Source organism: Narcine bancroftii, chromosome 8 (assembly GCF_036971445.1).
Source record: "Narcine bancroftii isolate sNarBan1 chromosome 8, sNarBan1.hap1, whole genome shotgun sequence".
NCBI lineage: Eukaryota > Metazoa > Chordata > Chondrichthyes > Torpediniformes > Narcinidae > Narcine > Narcine bancroftii.
In genome coordinates, this window is record NC_091476.1 from 31,123,822 (window position 1) to 31,145,579 (window position 21,758).

The 21,758-nt window shown below is 42.2% G+C and overlaps 1 protein-coding gene across 1 annotated transcript in view; it reads left to right on the top strand.

Annotated features, from left to right (window-relative positions):
* Positions 1-560: 560 nt before the first annotated feature.
* The window catches only part of pcdh11 (protocadherin 11), a 692,247-nt gene continuing 671,049 nt past the window's right edge, over positions 561-21,758 (top strand). The window contains exons 1-2 of the mRNA XM_069893420.1: positions 561-762; positions 1,146-4,191. Coding sequence (XP_069749521.1) covers positions 1,165-4,191 — 3,027 coding nt within the window. The 5' untranslated portion in view covers positions 561-762; positions 1,146-1,164. The remainder of the gene's footprint in view (positions 763-1,145; positions 4,192-21,758) is intronic.

Here is a 21,758-nt window from a genome sequence, read left to right on the forward strand (position 1 = left end):
AGCTCTTGGAGGTTGAAAGAGATGAGAAGCAAAATGTTGCTGTCAATCTGAAAATGAAGAAAAAAATCAGCAAATCAGGCAGCGTCTGTGGGGTGAGAAAGAGAGTTGATTTCTTTTTAATCCAAAGTTCATCAGCCTTTTCGTGCAATTGGAAAAGAAAGAGTGAGGAGGAGCAGAAAACTCCAGCAAAGACATGAGGGGACTGAACAGAATCAGGATGTGGCAGAAAGCAGCAGAGAGGAGGGGCGACGAAACCGAAATCTTTGCACCGAGATCGGGCTTCTCAGCCGGGGTGGTTGGCACTTCGATCCTCCTGCCCTGAGCAGCCAGCTTGCCGATGGAGACCAGCCCCTCCTCGGATTGACGAGTGCGCCATTGGGTGGTGCGGACGGGCAAGAGCCCCGCCCGGCGGGGTTGGCGATTGGATGGTGCGGCAGGCGGTGGGCAGGTTCGGGGGCTGGGCCATGCGGCGGAGAAGACGGCTCGGCAGTGGACGGGCGAAGCGTCGCTCAGCCGGTGCGAGGGGTTTGGGGGGGGTTGGGGGGTGGGGGGGGGGGGGGAGAAGTTGCGGCGCAGCGGAGAGCAGGAGACGAGGCAGGCTGCAGCGACGGAGCCCAGTTCGTGTGCAGCTCCAACTCCGGAGAGGGAGGGCTGGGGGCTGCCAACTTCACCCCGAGCATGTCCCTCCACCGTGCGGGGCACAGCGCGATCCGCACTGCCGGCTGCCTCTGAGAGCAGAAGGCTGGCCAAGAGAAATCCGAGGTGAGGGGAGGGAAGGAAATCCTTGCCTGGTGTGTGTTTTGAAAGTGAAAAGTAAGTGGGACGTTATTTGGTGGAGGATGGTCGTGCAATCCAAAGCTAATAGATGCGCATTGAATTTGCACCTCTTCTTTCCTCCGGGCACATTTGAAATCAGCCTTTAAACTCTTGGAAATCTCTCCAAATTGCGAATGGATTATTCTTAATTTGTTGCTTGTAATTGCAGTGAGTAATTATTGTAAATTTCACTCTGCAGTGTTGAACTTGTCATGGATAATTACAAACAGCTTTTAATCAGTTTCTCTCTCTCTTCCCCAATCTCCTCCCTTCCCCCCCCCTCCCCAACGTTTTATTTTACCTGTTCCCTGACCCAACTGTTTCCGAAGTTGGCGGCCTCGGGGGAAGATGCGCTGTGCGGTGCAGGATGCGGGCGTGGAGTGGCCGCTGTTCGCGGCGGTGCTGGTGGCGATCGCAGCCCCCGGGCTGGCGCAGGAGAAGGGCTACACGGTGCGGGAGGAGCTGCCCGAGAACGTGCTGATCGGCAACTTGGTGCGGGACCTGAACCTCAGCGACGCCGAGCTGCCGCTCGTCTTCAAGCTGGTGCACAAGACGGGAGACACGCCGCTGATCCGGGTGGAGGACCACACGGGCGAGCTGTTCACCACCGCTCACCGCATCGACCGGGAGAAGCTCTGCGCCAACGTCTACAGCGAGACCCGCTGCTTCTACGAGGTCGAGGTGGCCGTGCTGCCCAACGAGGTCTTCAAGCTGGTCAAGATGAGGTTCCTCATCGAGGACATCAACGACAACGCGCCCCTCTTCCCTTCCACCGTGATCAACATCTCCATTCCCGAGAACACCGTGGTCAATTCGCGCTACTCCATTCCCTCCGCGGTCGATCCCGACGTGGGAGTCAACGGGATCCAGCATTACGAGCTGTTGAAGGGGCAGAACGTTTTCGGGCTGGACATCATCGAGACCCCCGAGGGCGACAAATGGCCCCAGCTGATCGTTCAGCAGAAGCTGGACCGGGAGCAGAAGGACACCTATGTGATGAAAATCAAAGTGGAGGATGGTGGGGTCCCCCCAAGGTCGAGCACGGCCATCCTTCAGATCACCGTGACTGATGTCAATGACAATCGGCCAGTTTTTAAAGAGAGCGAGGTTGATGTCCGCATCCCGGAGAACGCCCCGGTGGGCACCTCCGTCCTCCAGCTCCACGCCACCGACGCGGACCTCGGTCCCAACGCCGTCGTCCGCTTCTCCTTCAGCAACCAAGTCTCGGCTTTGGCCAGGAGGCTTTTCACCATTGACCGTGGCAGCGGCCTGATCACGGTGAGGCAGCCCCTCGACCGGGAAGAGTTCCCAGTTCACAAGCTCACTGTGCTGGCCAGCGATGGCAGCTCAACCCCATCCAGGGCAGTGGTCACCATAAACATTACAGATGTGAACGACAACGTGCCCACCGTCGACACCAGGTACATCATTAACCCTGTCAACGGTACTGTCTTGCTGTCAGAAAATGCACCTCTCAATTCAAAAATTGCACTGATCACAGTCACGGACCAAGACTCTGATTTAAATGGGAAAGTCACCTGCTTCACTGACCACGATGTCCCATTTCGTTTGAAGCCTGTATTTGATAACCAGTTCTTATTAGAAACTGCAGCTCTGCTGGACTACGAGAGCACGAAAGAATACACTATTAAGATAGTGGCATCTGATGCAGGCAAACCACCGTTAAATCAATCGGCCACTGTGGTGATTAAACTGAAGGACGAGAATGATAACGCTCCTGTTTTTAATCAGCCTGTAATTGGGCTGTCAATCCCTGAAAATAACACCCCTGGTACACAGTTAACAAAAATCAGTGCCACTGATGCGGATAGTGGGAAGAATGCAGAGATCACTTACCTCCTGGGTCCCAATGCCCCATCCATCTTCAGTGTGGATCGCAGAACTGGCATCCTGTCAGCTATGAGAAGATTAGATAGAGAGAAGCAAGACCGTTACGTCTTTACAGTTCTGGCCAGGGATGGAGGCAGGCCTCCTATTCAGAGCAATGCAACTGTGATTGTAACTGTCTTGGATCAAAATGACAACAGTCCTTCCTTCACACACAGTGAATATAATTTTTATGTACCTGAAAACCTGCCCATGTATGGAACGGTCGGACTTATCACGGTTACGGATGCAGACGCAGGAGGTAATGCGGCTGTTAGTCTTTCCATCCTGAATGATAAAGGCTATTTTATAATTGATCCCACCAGTGGGGTTATCAAGCCCAATATTACATTTGACAGGGAGCAGCAAAGTTCTTACACATTTCAAGTCAAAGCTGTCGATGGAGGTAGGCCTCAACGGACTTCAGTAGCCAGAGTGACTATAAATGTTGTTGATGTAAATGATAACAGTCCTGTGTTTGTATATCCACCCTCTAACTTTTCGTATGAGCTGGTTTCCACTTCTGCTAGTCCTGGCTCTATAGTAGGCAAAGTTTTTGCCATTGACAATGACACTGGGATGAATGCAGAACTTCGCTACAGTATAGTCAGTGGGAATTCCAGAGGGCTCTTTGCTATCGATCCAATGACTGGCAATATTACCTTGCAAGAAAAAGTGACTGCAGCTGACCACGGCTTGCACAGGCTGGTAGTGAAGGTCATTGATTTGGGGCAACCAGAATCTTTGCATGGCATGGCACTCGTGCATTTGTTTGTGAACGAAACAGTCAATAATTTTACATTTGTCCAAGACCTGGTGCGGAAGAGCATGGAGACGCCTTTGGACAAGAATGTTGGGGACAGTCAGACGACCCCTCAGACCAATGATTACATTAAGATTGTAATCGCCATCATAGCTGGGACCATGACTGTCATTCTTGTCATTTTTGTTACTGCTTTGGTGCGATGCCGCCACACACCGAGACACAAAGCTGTGCAAAAGGGGAAGCAGAGTGGGGAGTGGGTTTCACCCAACCAGGAAAACAGGCAGATTAAGAAAAAGAAACGAAAGAAGAAGAGATCTCCAAAGAACCTTCTTCTGAATTTTGTTACAATTGAGGAGTCCAAACCAGATGACCCTGCCCATGAGCACATTAATGGTACCTTGGATCTTCCGGTGGAATTGGAGGATCAGACTATGGGGAAGTATAACTGGGGCACAACACCCACCACTTTCAAACCTGATAGCCCTGATCTTGGAAAACACTACAAGTCAGCCTCGCCCCAGCCCTCCTTTCAAATCAAGCCTGAGACCCCAGTGCCAGTGAAGAAACACCACGTCATCCAAGAGTTGCCGCTGGATAACACGTTTGTGGTGGGCTGCGATACCCTGTCCAAGTGTTCGTCAAGCAGTTCTGACCCCTACAGCGTTTCAGAGTGCAGTTGTCAGGGTGGCTTCAAGACTGCAGGGCCAATCCACACCAGACAGGTAATGCAGAGATTCTAACTGGCCCTCCCAGAGAGATCTTGTCTTGAAGATTAAAAGCCTGAATGGTCATGCATGGCTGAGGCATTGAAGTGTAAACAGCTTGTGATTCATCAGTGTTGGAGAGAGAAATTAGCATGAAGTGGCGTTGAGCTGGTGGTGGTGCTAAGTTGTGTTTCAACAATATAGTCTCTAGGTGGCACTGTAGTACTTCCTTGGGTGTGCTGAAAGCCACAGCAGTTTTGAAGAGAAGGGCGCTGTGGAGTAAGCAAGCACCGGCATCCTGAGATGCAGAGTGCAGGTGCTATGTGAGGCTGTGCAAAAATGGATCTTTTGGTTTCTGTTCAGAGACGTTGGCACCAGCAGTGAGGAAGGGGAGGAACAGACCACACATTACACAGCAAAACAGTATCCCATTATACTGAAGAACAAAGACAGTGATATATTTTAAAAAATACTGTAATAAAACTGCTGTGACTTGACCGTTGCCTTTCTGTTAAATAAATTTCCTTCTGTAAGGAATGTTCTGCATTTTGTAATACGGAGATGTGCAGGAGGGTGGCTAAAAGAGCGGCTTCTCAATTCGAGTTGGTAGAATAAGGAAATGGAAAATTTCAACCACTCAAACCTTGGAATGTCAGAATTGGGGGGGCAAAAAAAGAAATGATTATTGGAGTTTTGATGTTTCTCATGTCACTTCTCTCTCCCATCGTTTGCATGCCAGAGCCTGGATGCCTCAATTGTCCATTTAAAAAAAAAGTGTTGAATGTGAGCGTCAAATCACCTAGGCAGCATCTTCCCTGTCTTCAGAAATTGACACGGTTTATGGAGCCAGGCCCCTGGATCCTTCCTGGGAAAATACATTTTCATTTATGCTGTGCCATGGATAATGCACATAATTCATGAGGAAAGGACAAGGGAAAATGCAAATTGGGGAGTGGCAGTTCAGATTTAAAAATTCTACATGCACAAAAGAGTGAGAAGTATCAGGATGTTAAAGCAAAAGTGGGTATGGGTGCTTTCAGAGCTTGATTGGCAGATGTGTTTGGGGAGGATGCATTTGGAAAGCTTTTCATGATGAAAAAATTACTCCAAATAATATGCAAATATTGCAGAACAATGTGTAATATTGAACATTGTATTGTCAGTTGTTTAATGCGGCTCTCTGAATCTATTATTCTTTATAATCTTGAATTCCTTTGAGACCAGTTTAACACTGGGAGGCAAAGGGAATTGTAGTTGGAGCCAAAAAGCTACCAGCTATATTTGACTCAATTAATTATTCAACTGGGCGACAATTGCATGTAATCTCTGTCTCAAGTTTTTTCCACCCCCCCCCCCGTGAGTATTTTTTTTTTGTCGGTCACTTGGGCCAAGATATAAATATATCCAGTCACACAAACTTTTCTGCTGTTAGGTTTAAAGTGAATGGATTGCTGAAATGGGTTAGTTCTCTTTGGCCCAGATAGACAAAGGAATTTGGCTCCAGGAATCGCATACTCTTTTGAAGTCCATTCATCCATCAATATGTTTGTTTCTTGGTACGGATAGTACTTGATTTGAAGTTGACAACTGGTCTGTGGCTCTTGCATCCATGTCAGTTTTAAGCTTTCACTTTCCCTATCCCACTCTGAATCCTTTGCAAAGAAGATTTAGGTTTGCAACCCAAATAAAGTGGGACCAATTTACTAAGCCACCAGGAGTCGGTAGTTTTACTTACTTGAAGTTTAGATTGTGATTTTGGTGGTGGGGGATTGGCTACACAGTAAACAAGGCTACAACTTGATTTCATGAGGAACTTGTGATTTTTTTTTTTTATTTGGTGCACCAGTCAGCCTCTCCAAAGCCCCTTTTCCACTGGCCCCCTGTCCCAGGAATTTACTGGGACAGGGCCCAGTGGAAAAGGAACTCTGTCCAAATGCCGGTGTCAAATGACATCATTTCACACCGGGGATTAACCGCCTCTACCTATGCTCGTGTCCCCAGCGTTTGCCGATGCCAGCATGTTGATTAAAACCAGAGGAAAAAGAACAGCCAAACGTCACCTGCTTCCAGGTGAAGGTAGAACACTCCGATCCCCAGGGTGTTCAGTGGAAAAGCAATTAGTGTCCCAGTTAAGGGTGGCCCAATGGAAATGGCACAAAGAGCTTTCTATCTCGGATACTGCACGGCCAATTTACTGGGACGCCAGTGGAAAAGGGACTTGTGAGTCTGTGGCATGGTTGGTGAAACTGCATATGGTTATCAACACACTGACTTTTGTCTACCAAAATAATTCTACAAATTGTTTTTGCAATATAGTGTAAGCTTTTCTCTTACCAAGGAAATGTGTTTTGTGAAGTTGGTTGGTGGCAGGGATGACTAAGGTAGTGCTGATGGGAGAGAGGGTTACTTCTCTGATGCATCATGCAGATCTTCCTCGTGTGGAGGCCCTATCTTGCTATTTGTAGTTGAGAACTCTCAAGGAATACATATGTGCACTTTATGTATAAAAAAAAAAGCATGCTATAAATGTTGTAAAAGTAACATTTCCAATATAATCCTACCCCCCGCCCCCAACAGTTATAAAAATACCCTTTGTAAAAATGCCAGGCTCTCCTTAAATGAAGGGTTTAAAAAGGTATTTTAATGACATTAGACATATGGCCCTTGTCATCTCTCTGAGGCAACAATGGTGTCATTGTGGATGCTATTGGCTTGTTTGATAAGATACATTTGTTGCTTTTGATCAGTTGGAAGAACCAAGGTGTTCCATTGACTTTTTGTTTTATTGTTAAAAGATTTTCGTACTTGTTAAATTTTCAACTTCCATTACATCTCGAGCAAACTTTTTTCTTTTGATTCATAACAGATTGAAGAATGATAGGAGAGCAATATTACTAGCTTGTGTTTGATTCCTAATAATATCCATGCTGTCCAAGATGTCAATTCCAGCCTCTGTATTACTTCCTTTCTGTGATATCCCACGTAGATCTATGGTAGTACAGATGCTTTCTTTGTAACTGTAAATCACATGAGCACAAAGCATGCAATAAATCAAATTGAGCTGGAAGGCGCAGGGGTGGCCCACCTTGTAATTTTTAATTTAGACGTACAGCATAGTAACAGGCCATTTCGACCCACGAGTCCGTACCGCCCAATTAACCTACACCCCCGGTGCGCACTCGTGGGCCTAAATGCCCTGTTACTGTGCTGTATGTCTCAATTAAAAGGTTGGCCACCCCTGGTCTAGAGGTTCAACAGTAACGTTCTTTCTGAGCTGGTAGACTTTGCTCAGGTCATTAGATATGTTCACAGAAATGTTATAGTTTTATAATAATATAGTATCAGAACAACCTGCCTCCATTTGTCATGACAATGTTTGGGTCGTATCGGTGGAACAGAATGAGTGACGACTGACTTTCATTTGCTGGATTTCATAACACCTGAAGGGGAGAACCCAATCAGTATCAAACCTAAATATGTGAGGCAGTGCTTGTTTGAAATAAGCTGTTGACTGTGGTTTAATGTTTTTTCTCGATGTACAACCTAAGAGTCTTGATATTGAATTGAGTGCAATGGAACTTCATTAGTACAAACTCCTCTCTCGTTGAAATAAATCCCTGCCTTAGCGTATTTAAAAAAAAAGTTTTCACCTATGCCCCTTGATCATTTATCGCACCAAGAGGATCCTGGGTTTGATCTGCCGTCTCTGCTGCTGTAGGTAGCATAGGCTCTAATGTCTGCACGTGCTGCAGAGGAAAGGTTACCTCAAGTCTATTGCAACCCACCTTTCATGTCTGGACTTGGGAATCAGATCAATTTAGTAACTTGCTGTTATAATAGTGTGAATCGGCCCTTCACTTCAGATGGTCAAACTTGACTGATAACCCCGGGCTGCAAGATCTTGGGTACTTGAGGGCGAGATTCAGCCTTCCTTCACCAGTAAAGGGCACAAAATAGATTTACTTTCTGATTTATTTTTTTCCCCCACCCTGCTAATTACTGTGTGAGAACTGCGCAGTAACGTAGAGCCAAAGAATTACTTGGCTGCAGTTTGGGTTTGTAACAATGAGGTTTGACTGCCCACATTCAGAAGTTTGTTAAACGTGCAATATTTTGCACATTGGTATATGTTGAATTTTCAATTTTGAGTAAGCAACTTGTTAAAAGCAATAGTTAAAATTTCCTGAGAACAAGTGCAATGTGGGGCGAAGCAGCTCCATCTCTATCTTGGTGGTAGATGAACCATTCTTCATTTAAATTAAAATTCATTTTGGGATTGATACATAATCTGTATTTTTGGAATGGCCTGTGTATTTCATTTTGTATACATGTGTTTTAATGTGCAAAAGTCATTTCTTCATTAAACATTTTTTTGCATTACACTAACACGAGCAGAATTTTTGGTGTTTTGAGTCTGAGGTTTGTTTATGGAAGTTTTCTATTTTAGTTATTTTTAAATTGATTGTACGCTACACATCTCCATGTCAATTATTGAGCCCATCCTGATAGTTTTAAAAAAAATCCTTCTGTGGTAAGATTTCACGAGCCAGCTTTATTACTGAAACTTTGCCTTGGTGTCCAGTGTTGCTGTGAGACTTTGACAGTGAGGAGCATGCGTCAAGGTGCACAATTCTCCACGTTGGAGGCAGTTCCTGAAGTACTCTCACCAAAGAAAGATAAGTGTATCAATTCAAGATTTATTTCCCCATGGAAGAGCATGAGTAGTTGAACTCAATGTTATGAGGTGAATATGCATTTGCCCGTAACCTTGTTTATTTTTTTGGTTTTAAAGGAGTGTTTCATCATGTGTACCCTTTGTGTGTACTCCTTCCAACAGGAAGCCATTTTCTCCAAGACTCAAATAAGATCACAAATTGAGGTTAAACGTGATCTACAATGAGACAATGGTAGAATTCCATAAGCCATTAACACAAACATGCTTTTCACTATGTGAAAGGAATTCAGCGGGGAAACAAAATTGAGGCAAAATGATTCACAATTTACTGCTTCCATATACATAGATTGGAATAATTCATGCTGTTGTTTCCCACGCCCTCTGAAGAACCACGCAACACTCTAATATGGTCTCCCAGATGGGGACACTGTTCCATCTGTCCAGGCACGATGATCAGTCTCAATGTCATGTTCATTCATAGTAAGCAAGCATTTTGTAACATGTAATCTGGACATTGATGAGAAAGCCCGACTATGCTTTTTCTTTTTTCCTGATCTGAAATGAGTGGATTTGTACTATCTCATTATCTTGATACAGGGCAAATATTGAAAGTGGGATTGGTCTTGCTCTTGGAAAAGTGCTTTTGTGCCATTTAGAGATCAATGTACAACTGACTACAGAAATCAAGATTTTTTTTCAATGGGCATTTCATGAGTTTATGCTAAAGCAAGTTCCAGGAAACTGGAGCAGAATGTTCTAAATTGTGGATTTGAAATTGTGCTATTAAACAAATAATTGTGTTGAGTTCTGAAGCACTTCATTTTACTTGCTGGGATAAACAGATCCATACAGCATACAAATCAAAGTTGCATATAGCTGGCCAGACCACATTTCAATCCATGTACAACGATCATATTGGACAACTAAGATTTTGCTTCCTGAATACTTTTGGGAGTATTTTATGAATTTTGGGAAGCTGATTACAAAAAAAATCACTAAAATTTTCCTATCACTTAACGTCTTTTAGATGTAACCTTTTTTTTGATAATTTCCTGTCTGATTTTTAACCTGCTTCAAAACATACAAAACCATGAAGCGCAACATGTCATTGAAAATTCATGTTCTGCATTTGCGCTTGAACTTCTTCCCTTCTTGGTGCTGTCAGTTAGGAACGTGGTGAAAGGTTTCACCAAGACATTGCGACCATGGAAAAGCAGTATCACCACAACTGAAATCCATGAATACTGGCCAACTATTGTTGGACATTTACACGAGGCATCAGAATCTGACTACAAATGAAAACCAGTGGCAAAACATTTTTTAGGCCAGTTAAACTAACGCAATGTGCCAGCATCATTATGTGATCCAACATACTCGGTACAATAAAAGGTAATTTAATGCTTCTCCAACTTCCTATGTGATACAGCAAATCTGAAATCTTTGTGTTCAGCTTGAAGTCTATCAGAATGCCCGATTTCTTTCCAGGAAGCAAACCTGTGGGTGGGGGGTGGTGGGGGGTGGTGGGGGGGGGGGGGGGGGAGAAAGTTGTCCAGTGTTATTTCACAAGTAACACTTGCAAGTAAAATTGATGAAAGTAGATTTCAGATTTATTGTCAGAGTACATACATGACACACATACAACCCTGAGATTCTTTTTTTCAGTGGACCTGGGACAATTCCCACTTATTGGTAGTCCAAAATAAAAACCTGTACACATACAAACAAATAAACTAATCTAAGCAACAGTGCAATACAGAGAGGAGAAAAATAAACAACAAAATGCAAAAGTAAGAGTCTTTAAATGAGTACCTGTTTGAGGAGTCTGATGGCGGAGGGATAGCAGGTATAGCTGAACTTGGTGGTGTGAGCCTTGTGGCACCTATACCTCTTGCCTGTTGGCAGCGAGAACAGAACACATGCTGGGTGGTGTGGATACTTGATTGCTGATGTTCTTGATGGTGCGAAGGGTTTTGCCTGTAATGTCCTGGGCTGTGTCCACAACCTTTTGCAAGACTTTGTGCTCGGGACTGGTGGTGTCCCCATACCAGACCACAATGCAGCCGGTCAGCACATATTCCACCACACATCTGTGGAAATTTTCCAGGCTTTCTGATACCATGCCAAATTTCAACAAACTCCTGACGAAGTGGAGTTGCTGGACATGCTTTATTCATGATCCCATTGGTGTGTTGAGTCCAGGAAAGATCCTCTGAGATAGTGACTCCCAAAAGTTAAAAATTTGGTCACCCACTCCACCACTTGAACAGAATGATCGAAGAGCATTTCTGATGAAATCCAATCAGGTACTGTGTCTCCCAAAGACTGTGATAATTTGGCCAGAATATATTTTGGATGATGTGTTTTTTGAGTACTGCATCCATCTTTCCATTTGTCTTCCTTGGTGCTGTCCTTGCAAATAACCTGTGAATATTCCAGCTTTTGAAAAACTTCCTCTTCTGCCATAGCTTATTTTCCAAATCTGGTGACATGATTTGTTTTGTAAAGCTGAATATTTTCAATGGTTGAATGAATTAACTGACTTCATTTGAACATTCCTCCATTAAAACAATGGCAGCACTTCAGAAGTAATTTATCAGTCAGGAAGTTCCTTGAAACTCCTGAATGCCTTGATCTGAGTTATTCTCTTCCTGTCACCTGATGAAATAATGACATGGGCATGAAAACAAAATGGGGGTGGAGTGCTGATTAATTGTAGAAACATTGCTGAGTTCCCATTGTATTACGGTGTATTAATTTGACGTTTGATGCATTCAGTTGGGAAGTTTTGTGGATGACTTCCGCTGTCTAATTACGTTTGTAATTTTAAAAGCCGTTTTCAATTTGTTTGCATGCTCGTGGTGGAGGTCACTTTGTTACTGTGTAGTAATCGGGGAGAGAACCCACTCAAGTGGAGAAGATAGTATGTGAAGAGATGTGAGAAATACAAGATGTGAGAAGTACCAGATTAAATCAGTTACTATAATGTGAATGCCATCTTAGATTGAAGGCTGGTACTTTAGTCTGGTGAAGCGCAAAATTAATATCCATATGCATGGATGTCATATGTCTGGTGTATTTTTCTAAACAAATTGAACAATTAATGTTTTTTTTGCTGATTTCTAATAGAAAAAGACAATTTTTGATTAAAAGTTGAACATTTCAAAAACTTTGCATCATTGCAAACCATTTCAAATTCTATGAAGGACCTTCCTAATTTAGATTATTAGAATCTGCATTTTTTTTTTTGATACTTACATTTTCTAGAAAGACCATTGAAATATTTAATTGTAATACACACACCCACAGACTGTGAATGAGCAGGCCGTATCTTTTCCATGATACCAGCTGAATATTAAAGAGTAGCTTGGAGAATGTCACCTCGTGGTTTTGGAGTGAGCTCTCAGATCTAATGTGGCCTTAATTGAGTGTCTCATGTTCCGTACACTACCAAAAATTGCCACTTGTTTAATAAATGTAAGAACAGCAAGCTTCATTGAAAAAGGTATTCAACAAATATTTTAGATAAGAACTGTGTCATTAAATACTTTTGCTAGTTTCATTAAGCCTGAATTTTTCTTTTATATTAAAAAAAATTGGTAATCCTGTTCCTGATGTCCACCTTAAGGAGTCTATAAACATGACATTGGAATTGCAAACTGTTGGGGGAATTGCACTGGGCCGCAGCCAAGGTTGATTGTAGAACAATCCTCAACAAAATTCCATAAGGCCATGGAACCAGAGGGTGGTTGAAAAGTCTAGCACAGGGCAAAACTAATTTTTCAGTGTATCTTGACAATCACAATCCTGTAGTTATTGGACCACTGCTGTTTCATGGGTCTGCGGTAAGTTCAATAGAATGGTAAAATCAACAGTGTGGGTTGTGTTGTATCATCTGAATAACAATTTGGGTGATCTTGGCAAAAATAAAAACCAAATTTTATTTCATTATCCTTTCCTCACCTGACTGACATGTTTATGATCCCTTGGGCTCTTGTCATCTCCACCATCGGTGTCTGGGAAACGAAGTAGTGCTGGGTGTGGCCATAGGTTATGTGACTGATTATCCTAATCCTATTTGAAGCCTAATCCATCCATTTTGTCAGCACGGTCACTGGATAGGGATCAGTAATAAGTATCCTTGTTTTTTTTCCCTTTTCAACTATAATGCCCCTGCTGCCAATTCAGTTGTGATCTGCAACTGACCCAAAGTTTAACTTTCATCCTTCTTTAAAGAAGGATTTAGTTAATTGCTGCCACCAAGTAATTCTTTCCCCATGGTAAATGCAGCTTTGGCATGCTTATATTAATTTGGCCAGGAGTTTATTGGATTTGTTGTGTCTTGTATAAAATGAAGAAAATTAGTTCATGAGAATTTCCTACCAAGCAATTTTCTATTTAAGAATCTTGAAATTGTATTACCCCATTTTAGACATTTTGGTTACAGTATTTGTCTTTGAAATAAATCTGGAAATAACTATTACAATAGATTTTTGTGTGTTAGTAAGACATCTCTTGCTTCATGTGGACAGTCAGTTGTGTTATATAGGTCAACGCTTCTATTGAAACTGGGCAGCAAAATGGATAACATTGCATTGAATGTTTGCCCACTTGTGTTATCAGCAGTAGAATCTTTTACTTTGGAAAACGCATGCAATTGAAGTTAATACTTGAGATGAGGAAACTGACAAGCTGGATCGGTTTTTGCTGGGAGCAATGTGTAAAACTAGGCTTGCTAATTCCCTTTATATGAGTCTGGCAATGGAATAAACTGCAGCACAAACTTGGCAGCCTAAAGCCTGAAAATGCATGTGCCAATCTCAAACCAGCATGAAAATGTGTTGCTCGAGGGGTCGGTTTCATGCCAGTATGGATTTAGAAGAACTTCATGATAGCTGCTGAGTTTATGGTTACGGTTTTTCTCTTGTGTCATGGAGAGCAATGTCGAAGGATTTGTCTCTTTTCAGAGTTGACCAGATGTGACTTAATTCTTTATGTGCAGTACAATGTAAAACGGGTAATTAGACTTCAAGATAAAACACAAAAGTCTGCAGACACTGTGGATGAAATAAAACACAAAGATGGAGAAACTCAGCAGGTCAAAGAGTGCATTTTATAGAGCAAAGATAAAGATACATAACCAATGTTTTGGACTTGACCTCTTTATCAAGGTATGTAAAAATGTAGGCAGGTACCCAAACAAAATGGTGGGGAGGGAGAGGAACACAGCCCTAAAAGTATGAGGTAATTGATTTTAAAAAAATGCTAGAGAAACACAATGCTGCCTTTGAGTCTGCATTCACGCCCACCACCTTCCCCCCACCCCCAAAAAAAACATTCTGTTTTGGGGAGCCTGCCGTTTTTTTTTTTCATACCTTGATGAAGGGCTCAAGCCTGAAACGTTATTTATGTATCTTTGTTACATAAAGTGCACTGTTTGACCTGCTGAGTTTCTCCAGCATTGTTTTGCTTTGATCTGGATTGAATTACAGTGCACCTCTCTGCTCTGACAGTTCAGGTAACAAGTTTCTCTTGCATAATTCATAAATCACAAGCTTTAAAACATACTCGTGGAATAAAAAAATCTACTCAAGGAATTTCTGGGAAAGAAATTACTAAACTAATTTAAACTCCAAAATAAAAACCACAAATGCCAATTTTTGTCAAGGATTTGCAATATGGAGCATAGTGACCTAGATGATTTTACAGAATGGCTCTGTAATGTGGGGGTGTGCTGTGTAGTTTATTAGTGTCAGTGTGACACTTCATATAGGATCAGACAGAATGGTTTGGATATGGTTAATTTGATATTTTGCTTTAAATAATGAAAGAACAAACCTGTAAATGGATAAACACTCCATATAGTACACAACCAAACACTCTTTGAGATACTGTATTTTGACGTATAAGATGACCTTCACATAAGACTGGTCCCCATTTCAGCCTGAATTTTATGGTTTTATCATATATCGGGTGTATAAGACAACCCCTCAATTTTCTGCTCGATGCCTCTGAGCGGCTGCAAGTAACGTGCTGGAGACTGGTGTCTGGGCCTCCCACCAACAACCCAAATTTTGTTACAACACCCCAATTGGCGAGTAACAAATCTGTAAATTAAGCCAGGAAGTTATTACAATATCAGTTTTTTTTAAAACTTTTCTTCTGGCCAGGAAGATGCCAAACAGATCTGGGTCCAAGTCTTCAGCATCAACTGGAGTTGGCAATGGTGACTCCATTGTCAACATCGGGTGTGGTTCCATCTGCATCGAAGAAGTCACCATACTGCCCAAGGTGCAGGGACTCTGGGCTCTACAATTGTAAGATGTCTGGGTGGGTTATGGCAACAGGTCATAAGCAGTTATGGGACCGGTCTGCTTTTCCAGCCAGAATTTTAAGGTCATGTTTTTGTTTCTAGCTTATGAAAACCCATGTTTTTGGCATTTTTTTGGGTTCTTCAAGGGTTGTCTTTATATGCTGAAATGTGCGGTAAATGCTTTCAACACTGGATTGGCTAATATGTTGGAAGGTTCCTGGCTCCTAATCAAGTAATTGCTGACCACCTGGTCCCTGTACGGATGGCACCAGCAGCAACAATTGGCTCCCGAGCTGAAATAGTGACCAGGATTGCCATCCCAGATGTACTTGCTGAGACTATGCATGGGTGGGTATTGGCCAAGGGCAGGATCCATATTAGATGAGTTATTCAGTTATCTTTTTATCTACCCCTTGAATAAAGGTCCCTGTAAAACCACGTCCAAGTGATAACATCGAGGGTAATTCTCCCTTTACTCTCTTATCTTATTTTAAAAAAATGTTTGCATTGCCATGATTTCCCTGCTGCTCGTGGTCATCTGCTTTGTGCCTGATGGCAACTGAAATGCATCAAATGAATGTGATCTTCTCATTAACAAAATGTATACATGTACATTACCTACATAACATCAGGAAGTCTCAAAACACTTTGCAGCCAATTAAGTATGAGTTTCTGTGAGCTACGATGGAAATTTTAATTTTATCTGTTCTGGAGAAGTCCCAGTGAATTGATACACTCATTCATAACACAAATTATATACAAATATTATCATGTGTCATTGGAGCAGACTTGATAAACAACCTATTTCATTATTTCTATAACCAGGATTCTATCTGTAGATACATACTCGAGAGAAATATTGTTGACTGGTATTTGCATTTATTGTGAGAATGCACCATTTATGTTGTATATTGGGGAATCTTGCAGAAAGAAATGTGTGTGGTATTTCCCAGCACAAAATAATGGATTAGGTTGCAGAATTTGGCACAACTTTTCTGTAGGTCAGTTGTGCAGAGCAGGGATCTTGACAAGCTGGTGGTATCAGATGTTTGATGACGTGGATAAATAACAATTGTCATGGCATTTCAATAAAATGAATGAAATTGCCTCAATCAATTTTCATCTGAACTGGCATTTCAGCTTCATTATTGATTTTTACATGCTTTACATTTTTTTAAGTGAAGACCAACCTATCTGATTTTAAATATAGGATCATCAACAAATCTGTTTTTTAAAAAAAAAATCACTGATATTTGCTATTACAAACCATTACCCTGCTCAAATGTTTATTTTTTTCAAAAATAAATACTGTTGGCAAAGAGTGAGATTGCTGCCTATTAGTTTAGAAAGTATCTGTATTCCATACCAGGTTATGGGAGTTTGTAGCGACTTTTCTCTCCATCATCATATTGATTTGCTTACCACGAGAATACAGTTTATTAATGGGGAGAGTGAATGAAAATTTGTTGATTACAAATTGAACAGAGATTAGTGTGAGACAGTTTTGCAGTGTGTGGTGGTATCAAGTTTCTGAGTTGCCCACCAATGAACAGAAAAATTGTATTTTTAATGTGTACATAACTGGTTACTAATATTTGAAGCTATCTTCTGACAAAGATGTGCAGTGGATTTGTGGAAGTGAGAATTGGCACTGTTGCCTACTGAACAGGAACGGTCTACTTTTGAGTCGCTGATTATATAATTGTCTTGTGAGGCAAAATGCTGCTGTGGTTCTGAAAAGATTAAAAAGCTGTTCAGGCTCAATCATATGCTTTCTTCCCAGATAATTTAAATCTGGTCTAAATTTTAAAACCTGTTCTGAAGGTCTAACTTTGCAATCTGAATCCCTGGATAAAAATACATCCCTTTGGCTGTTGCTTTCAAGAGTGATTTCATTATCATTTGTAAGATAAATGCCACCCTGATATGCCATTTGCCTGTCTTCTTTGATCTATGCCACATGCTTCCAGGCAACTGGGGAATGCCATTGTGCTGAGATCAAGACTTCATACTGCCATGCTTCTGTGACTGGAATTCTAAATTTGTTCAAGTCTGCATTAATGCAGATACAACATTCCTCAAGAGTGGAACTTGGAAGAATTTGGCCTTGTCAGTTAGCACAGGCATGTAGCATTCTTGACACTTTGGGCTGGTTTGAGCCCTTTGTTTTTTTTAAAAGGACAAGGATTATAAAATGTAAACAGCCTAGAGGTCAATACAGAAGTACTTTTAGACTGTAAAGAGGTTTACACAGTCTCTGCTGTATTATTTTTTTGCATCCTTTGGAGACTACTTTGACAGAGTTGTGCTTCAGATACCAAATTAATTTCATTTAATTTTAATTTAGGCATGCAGCCCTTCCAACCCATGAGCCTGTGCCACCCAAATAGCCAATAACCAAGACCTCCTGTGTGTTTTGAAGGTGGAGGCGGGGGGGGGGGGGGGGGGGGGGGGGAAAGGGGAGGAAACTGGAGCACCCGGAGGAGACCCACACAGACAGGTGGAGAATGTGCAAACACCTTACAGACACTGCATTTGAACCCAGGTCACTGGCACTGTAATAGCGTTGCTGTAACTCTTACGGTAACAACTAATTAAATGTTTCAGTGTTGAAAGTATCCCGCCACTGTGCTCCAGGGGAAAAAAAAAGCTTGAGTGGAATGCTCTCACAAAAAAACACTAATTTAATTCAGAGGACCTAGTGAGATTTATTCTTTGATTTTGCTAGACCAGAAAAACAAAGGTTGTATTGAAGGAATTTCAAAGGGTACTTTACACTAGAGCAATTTTAATAGAGCATGAAATGCATGCTGGAGAGTAGGGTGGGGTAAGGGTTAATGTGAGCAAGCTTCAGTTTTTCCCTTGATGTTCAATCTGTCTTTTCCATGTGCACATTTAATTAGTAATAATTTACTAGCAATTCTGGAGAAACTACAACAATGAAATTTGCTCATAATGCTGGTGTTTGGGGCTTCTTTGTGACCATTTGGTTGGATTTTTGTGTACCTACACCTTCTTAACGCCTCCTGTGTTAACTGACCAGGATGGTATCACTTGCAGTGCTGATGCCATTTGTCATCCAGTGTTGATCGATTGTGACATTGATAAGTGGACAATGCTTGTTTCTGAGCAGTGCTGCCAAATTTTCACCTCACCAAACCAGCTAACAACATTTTATCTACAGCCCAATGCTATGAATATAGTTTTGTAATTACCAGTGGCTAATTCCCTCTCTCCTATTTTCCTCCTCCTCCTTAATCCCCCCTCCCCACTTTTGCCCTCTTTCCTATCCATCACACTCCTTCTCTCACCCCTTGGTTCCATTTACTCTCTCTTTGTACCACAATTCTTGCCTCATCAGTTTCCAGCATTTGGCAGTTTTCTCATCCTCCACTCCACCCTGTTTGGTTTATCTTCTTTCACCTGACTCCTTTGTTTTTTCTTGCCTTTCTCTTCCTTTGGCATCTGCTAGCCTGCTGCCTCTGCCCACCGTGTTCCACCTGTAACATGTTTCACCAATCCCACACAGGAACCCTGTCCCACCCTACCATTTTTACTCTCACCTTTCTTCTACATTTCCCCAATTTAGATAAAGTGCTTTGGCTCAACCTATCATTCTTTTTCTCCCAATGATAGTGCTTGACTCGCTGGGTTCCTGCAGCAGATTGTGCTTGGCTTCATATTCCAACATCTGCTGGTTCTCCTGTTTCTCAAGCAGGGAACATGATGTGTTCAACTTGTACAGAGAGGAGTAGGCCTTTTGCAACTGGTTTCTTGGTGAATGATTGGGAGGAAATGTAGTACACTTAGGAATTTTCTGAAATCCTTCTGGTGTTTTCAGAAGAGAGAGAGACATGACTCTAGTTGGATCTTCAAGCCTGTTGCTTTAGGACAAGGCAGCTTTACTGAGGGCAAAGAGAGTAAAGGAGGAACCCTGTTCGCCAAAAGTGTTTTGAGCTGATTTTCTATGTTTGACTCAAATGAGGAACTGTGTGAGGAGACACTTTTTTGAACAGTTGTTCATCAAGCTGTGCTGCATTCACAGAAAAGATGAGGAAGCACATTGCTCATGGTACTAAACTTGACCATTAATTTTTGTGTGTCTGCTTTTTTTCCAAGCTACTGAGCGAATGCAGAATATTGCCATTCTTAATGAGGTTCCAGTGGGTTAGATGTGCAGGAAAACCCACTTTCCCTTGGGTTGAGAGCAACATGGAATCATTGGGACTGTGGGTATCTTTTGCATGCTGGGAATTTATCATTTGTATCCACCACGTTGAGGGTGGCATGTTTGCAGATTTCAAGGGGTTTCACTTCCTTGTAGGTTCAGCTGATCATTAACTACCTACGATCTAAGTGGCAGCACTTTGAAAAGCCAGAAGTAGCCCTCGCAGGTTCATTTTGTTGTCTGCTGTGTACTCCTGTCTTTGAGCCTCCATGCAGGACAATGTGACCAGCAGCCACAGAAGCTAACCTTTGGCCACCTGGTTATTAGTTCCAATCTGAAGTCCATGTGTGAGGCATCAGGGAATGGAGAATGCCAAACTGGGCCTCGCATCTTAAGCAATACACTGCAATACTTGGTCTATTCGGACACCTTGGAATTGACTCCAGATTCAATTTCTAAATTTAATGCAATACAAAGTTAACAACCACAACTTTCATTGATACGTGCTTGACCCTTACATGCAAACATGGAGAAGGAGTGTGAAGACTTTAATATTAATCTCAATATAGGAAGAATGCCCTCTTTCTCTTAATTCAGAGGGAGAAAACATGTGGATTTTTAAAAAAAAATTCCCTACAGCAAAACCATTAAAAATAAATAAATAAATAAATAATCGGAGGGCAACAAACGTATGACAACAAACGTCTGAAAGAGTGGATATTTGTGCCTCTGGGGCAACAGTTGCGATGAGGGCTCAGAACTTAATCGCTCTCTCGAATGAAGAGATGGACCGGAAGACCTCGTCTTGGGAACAGATGAGATGCAGACAAAGAAATTGCAAAATCCTTGCAAGGGATGGAGTGTGAGGAAGTGTAGTTGAGGTCATTGTAGGAGTTGGTGGGTTTGTAATGTATGTTGGTGGAAAGCTTGTCACCTGAGGTTAAGTCAGAGAATGATCGAGTAAGGGGAGAGCGTTGTCAGAGATGGACCAGGTGAGTTTGAGATTGTGGAGGGAGTTGGCAGCAAAGTTAATGAAGTTGGTGAGCTTATTGCGGGTGCCTGAGATTTAGTCATCTTTTTAAAGAAATAAAGAGAGGAAGAGTTGAGGGAGCTTGCCTGTATAGGCTTGCACAGGCTCCACAATGGCCACAAACAGGCAGGCATAGCTGGGACTCGTGCGGGTACCCATGGCTACTCCTTTGATTTGAAGGAAGTGAAATATGAGTCAAAGGGGAAGTGTTGCATGAGGATAAGTTCTACCAGATGGAGGAGAGAGGTGATTGAGGGTGACTGGTTTGGTCTCTTATGCAGAAAAAAGCAAAGTGCTTTGAGACCTTCTGTATGGGGGATGGTGGTGTAAAGGAATTGTGTATCCATTGTTTTTTTTTTAAAAAAAGTATTCTTTTAGCGCCAGTTGATTTTTTTTTTCTTTCTCCCCGCCCCCACATATTCACGTGGATGCATGTGACAGATTCAGATGTGGCTGTTGGAGGCAGTAGGTGAGGGGATGTTTGTGGATGACTACACAAAAAATGTGCTCAAAGATGACCACAGGAGTCATTTCAGAACACATTCTCTTTTCAAATGTTCTATTCTCAAAAGCACAATCACAGAGTCTGCTACTGCTGCATTTAGTGAAGAAGATGGGTTTCTTTTCGACTGTGTGCTCCCCTCTAAGACAGGGAGATTATGCATCCAAATGGTGGTCAGATTTGGTGAATCCTAATCAGAGTTTTACAGTAGGGGTTGTGGAGGGAGATTGCCCAAACTGACCATTTTGTATCTAATCTCAAATAGCACAGTAGCCCACAAGCCGGTGCCACCCAATTAATCTACAACCCCTCCGAACATTTTGAACAGTGGGAGGAAACCCACACAGACATGAGGAGAAACTCCTGACAGACAGCGTCAGGTTCTAACCCTAGTCCCGATCGCTGGTGCTGTAACAGCATCACGCGAACTGTACTGCCCCTAGAGTGGATTTCTAAAATTGGACATTTTTCAGAAGTATAGCTCAGACAAAAAAATAATTCTTAATGCACGTTACTTTAAAATATAATGACTGAAGATATTCTGGTGCTGTTCTTAATATTGATTTTTGAGAGGCTGCATTTCCATTACACGTTGACAGAATAAATTTCACTTCAACATTGCTCAGATCTGCAAGTACTGAGTACAGAGAAATAAATTAGTCCAGCTATTCATCTCCACTGTTGACCAAAATCTGTGCTGGTGATCTTTAATGTAATATATACTGTGTTTGTTCATGAAAATTTTATTTCTCTCATTATTAATTTATGTCCTAGCTATAACAAAGGTGTTCACTTAGATGCAGGTTGAGAATACAGAACAGCTTCTCATAAGAAATTTAGTTTCTTTAAATGAGTGTATAAGATAATGAAATGTTTTTTTATAAGATATAGCATAATGAA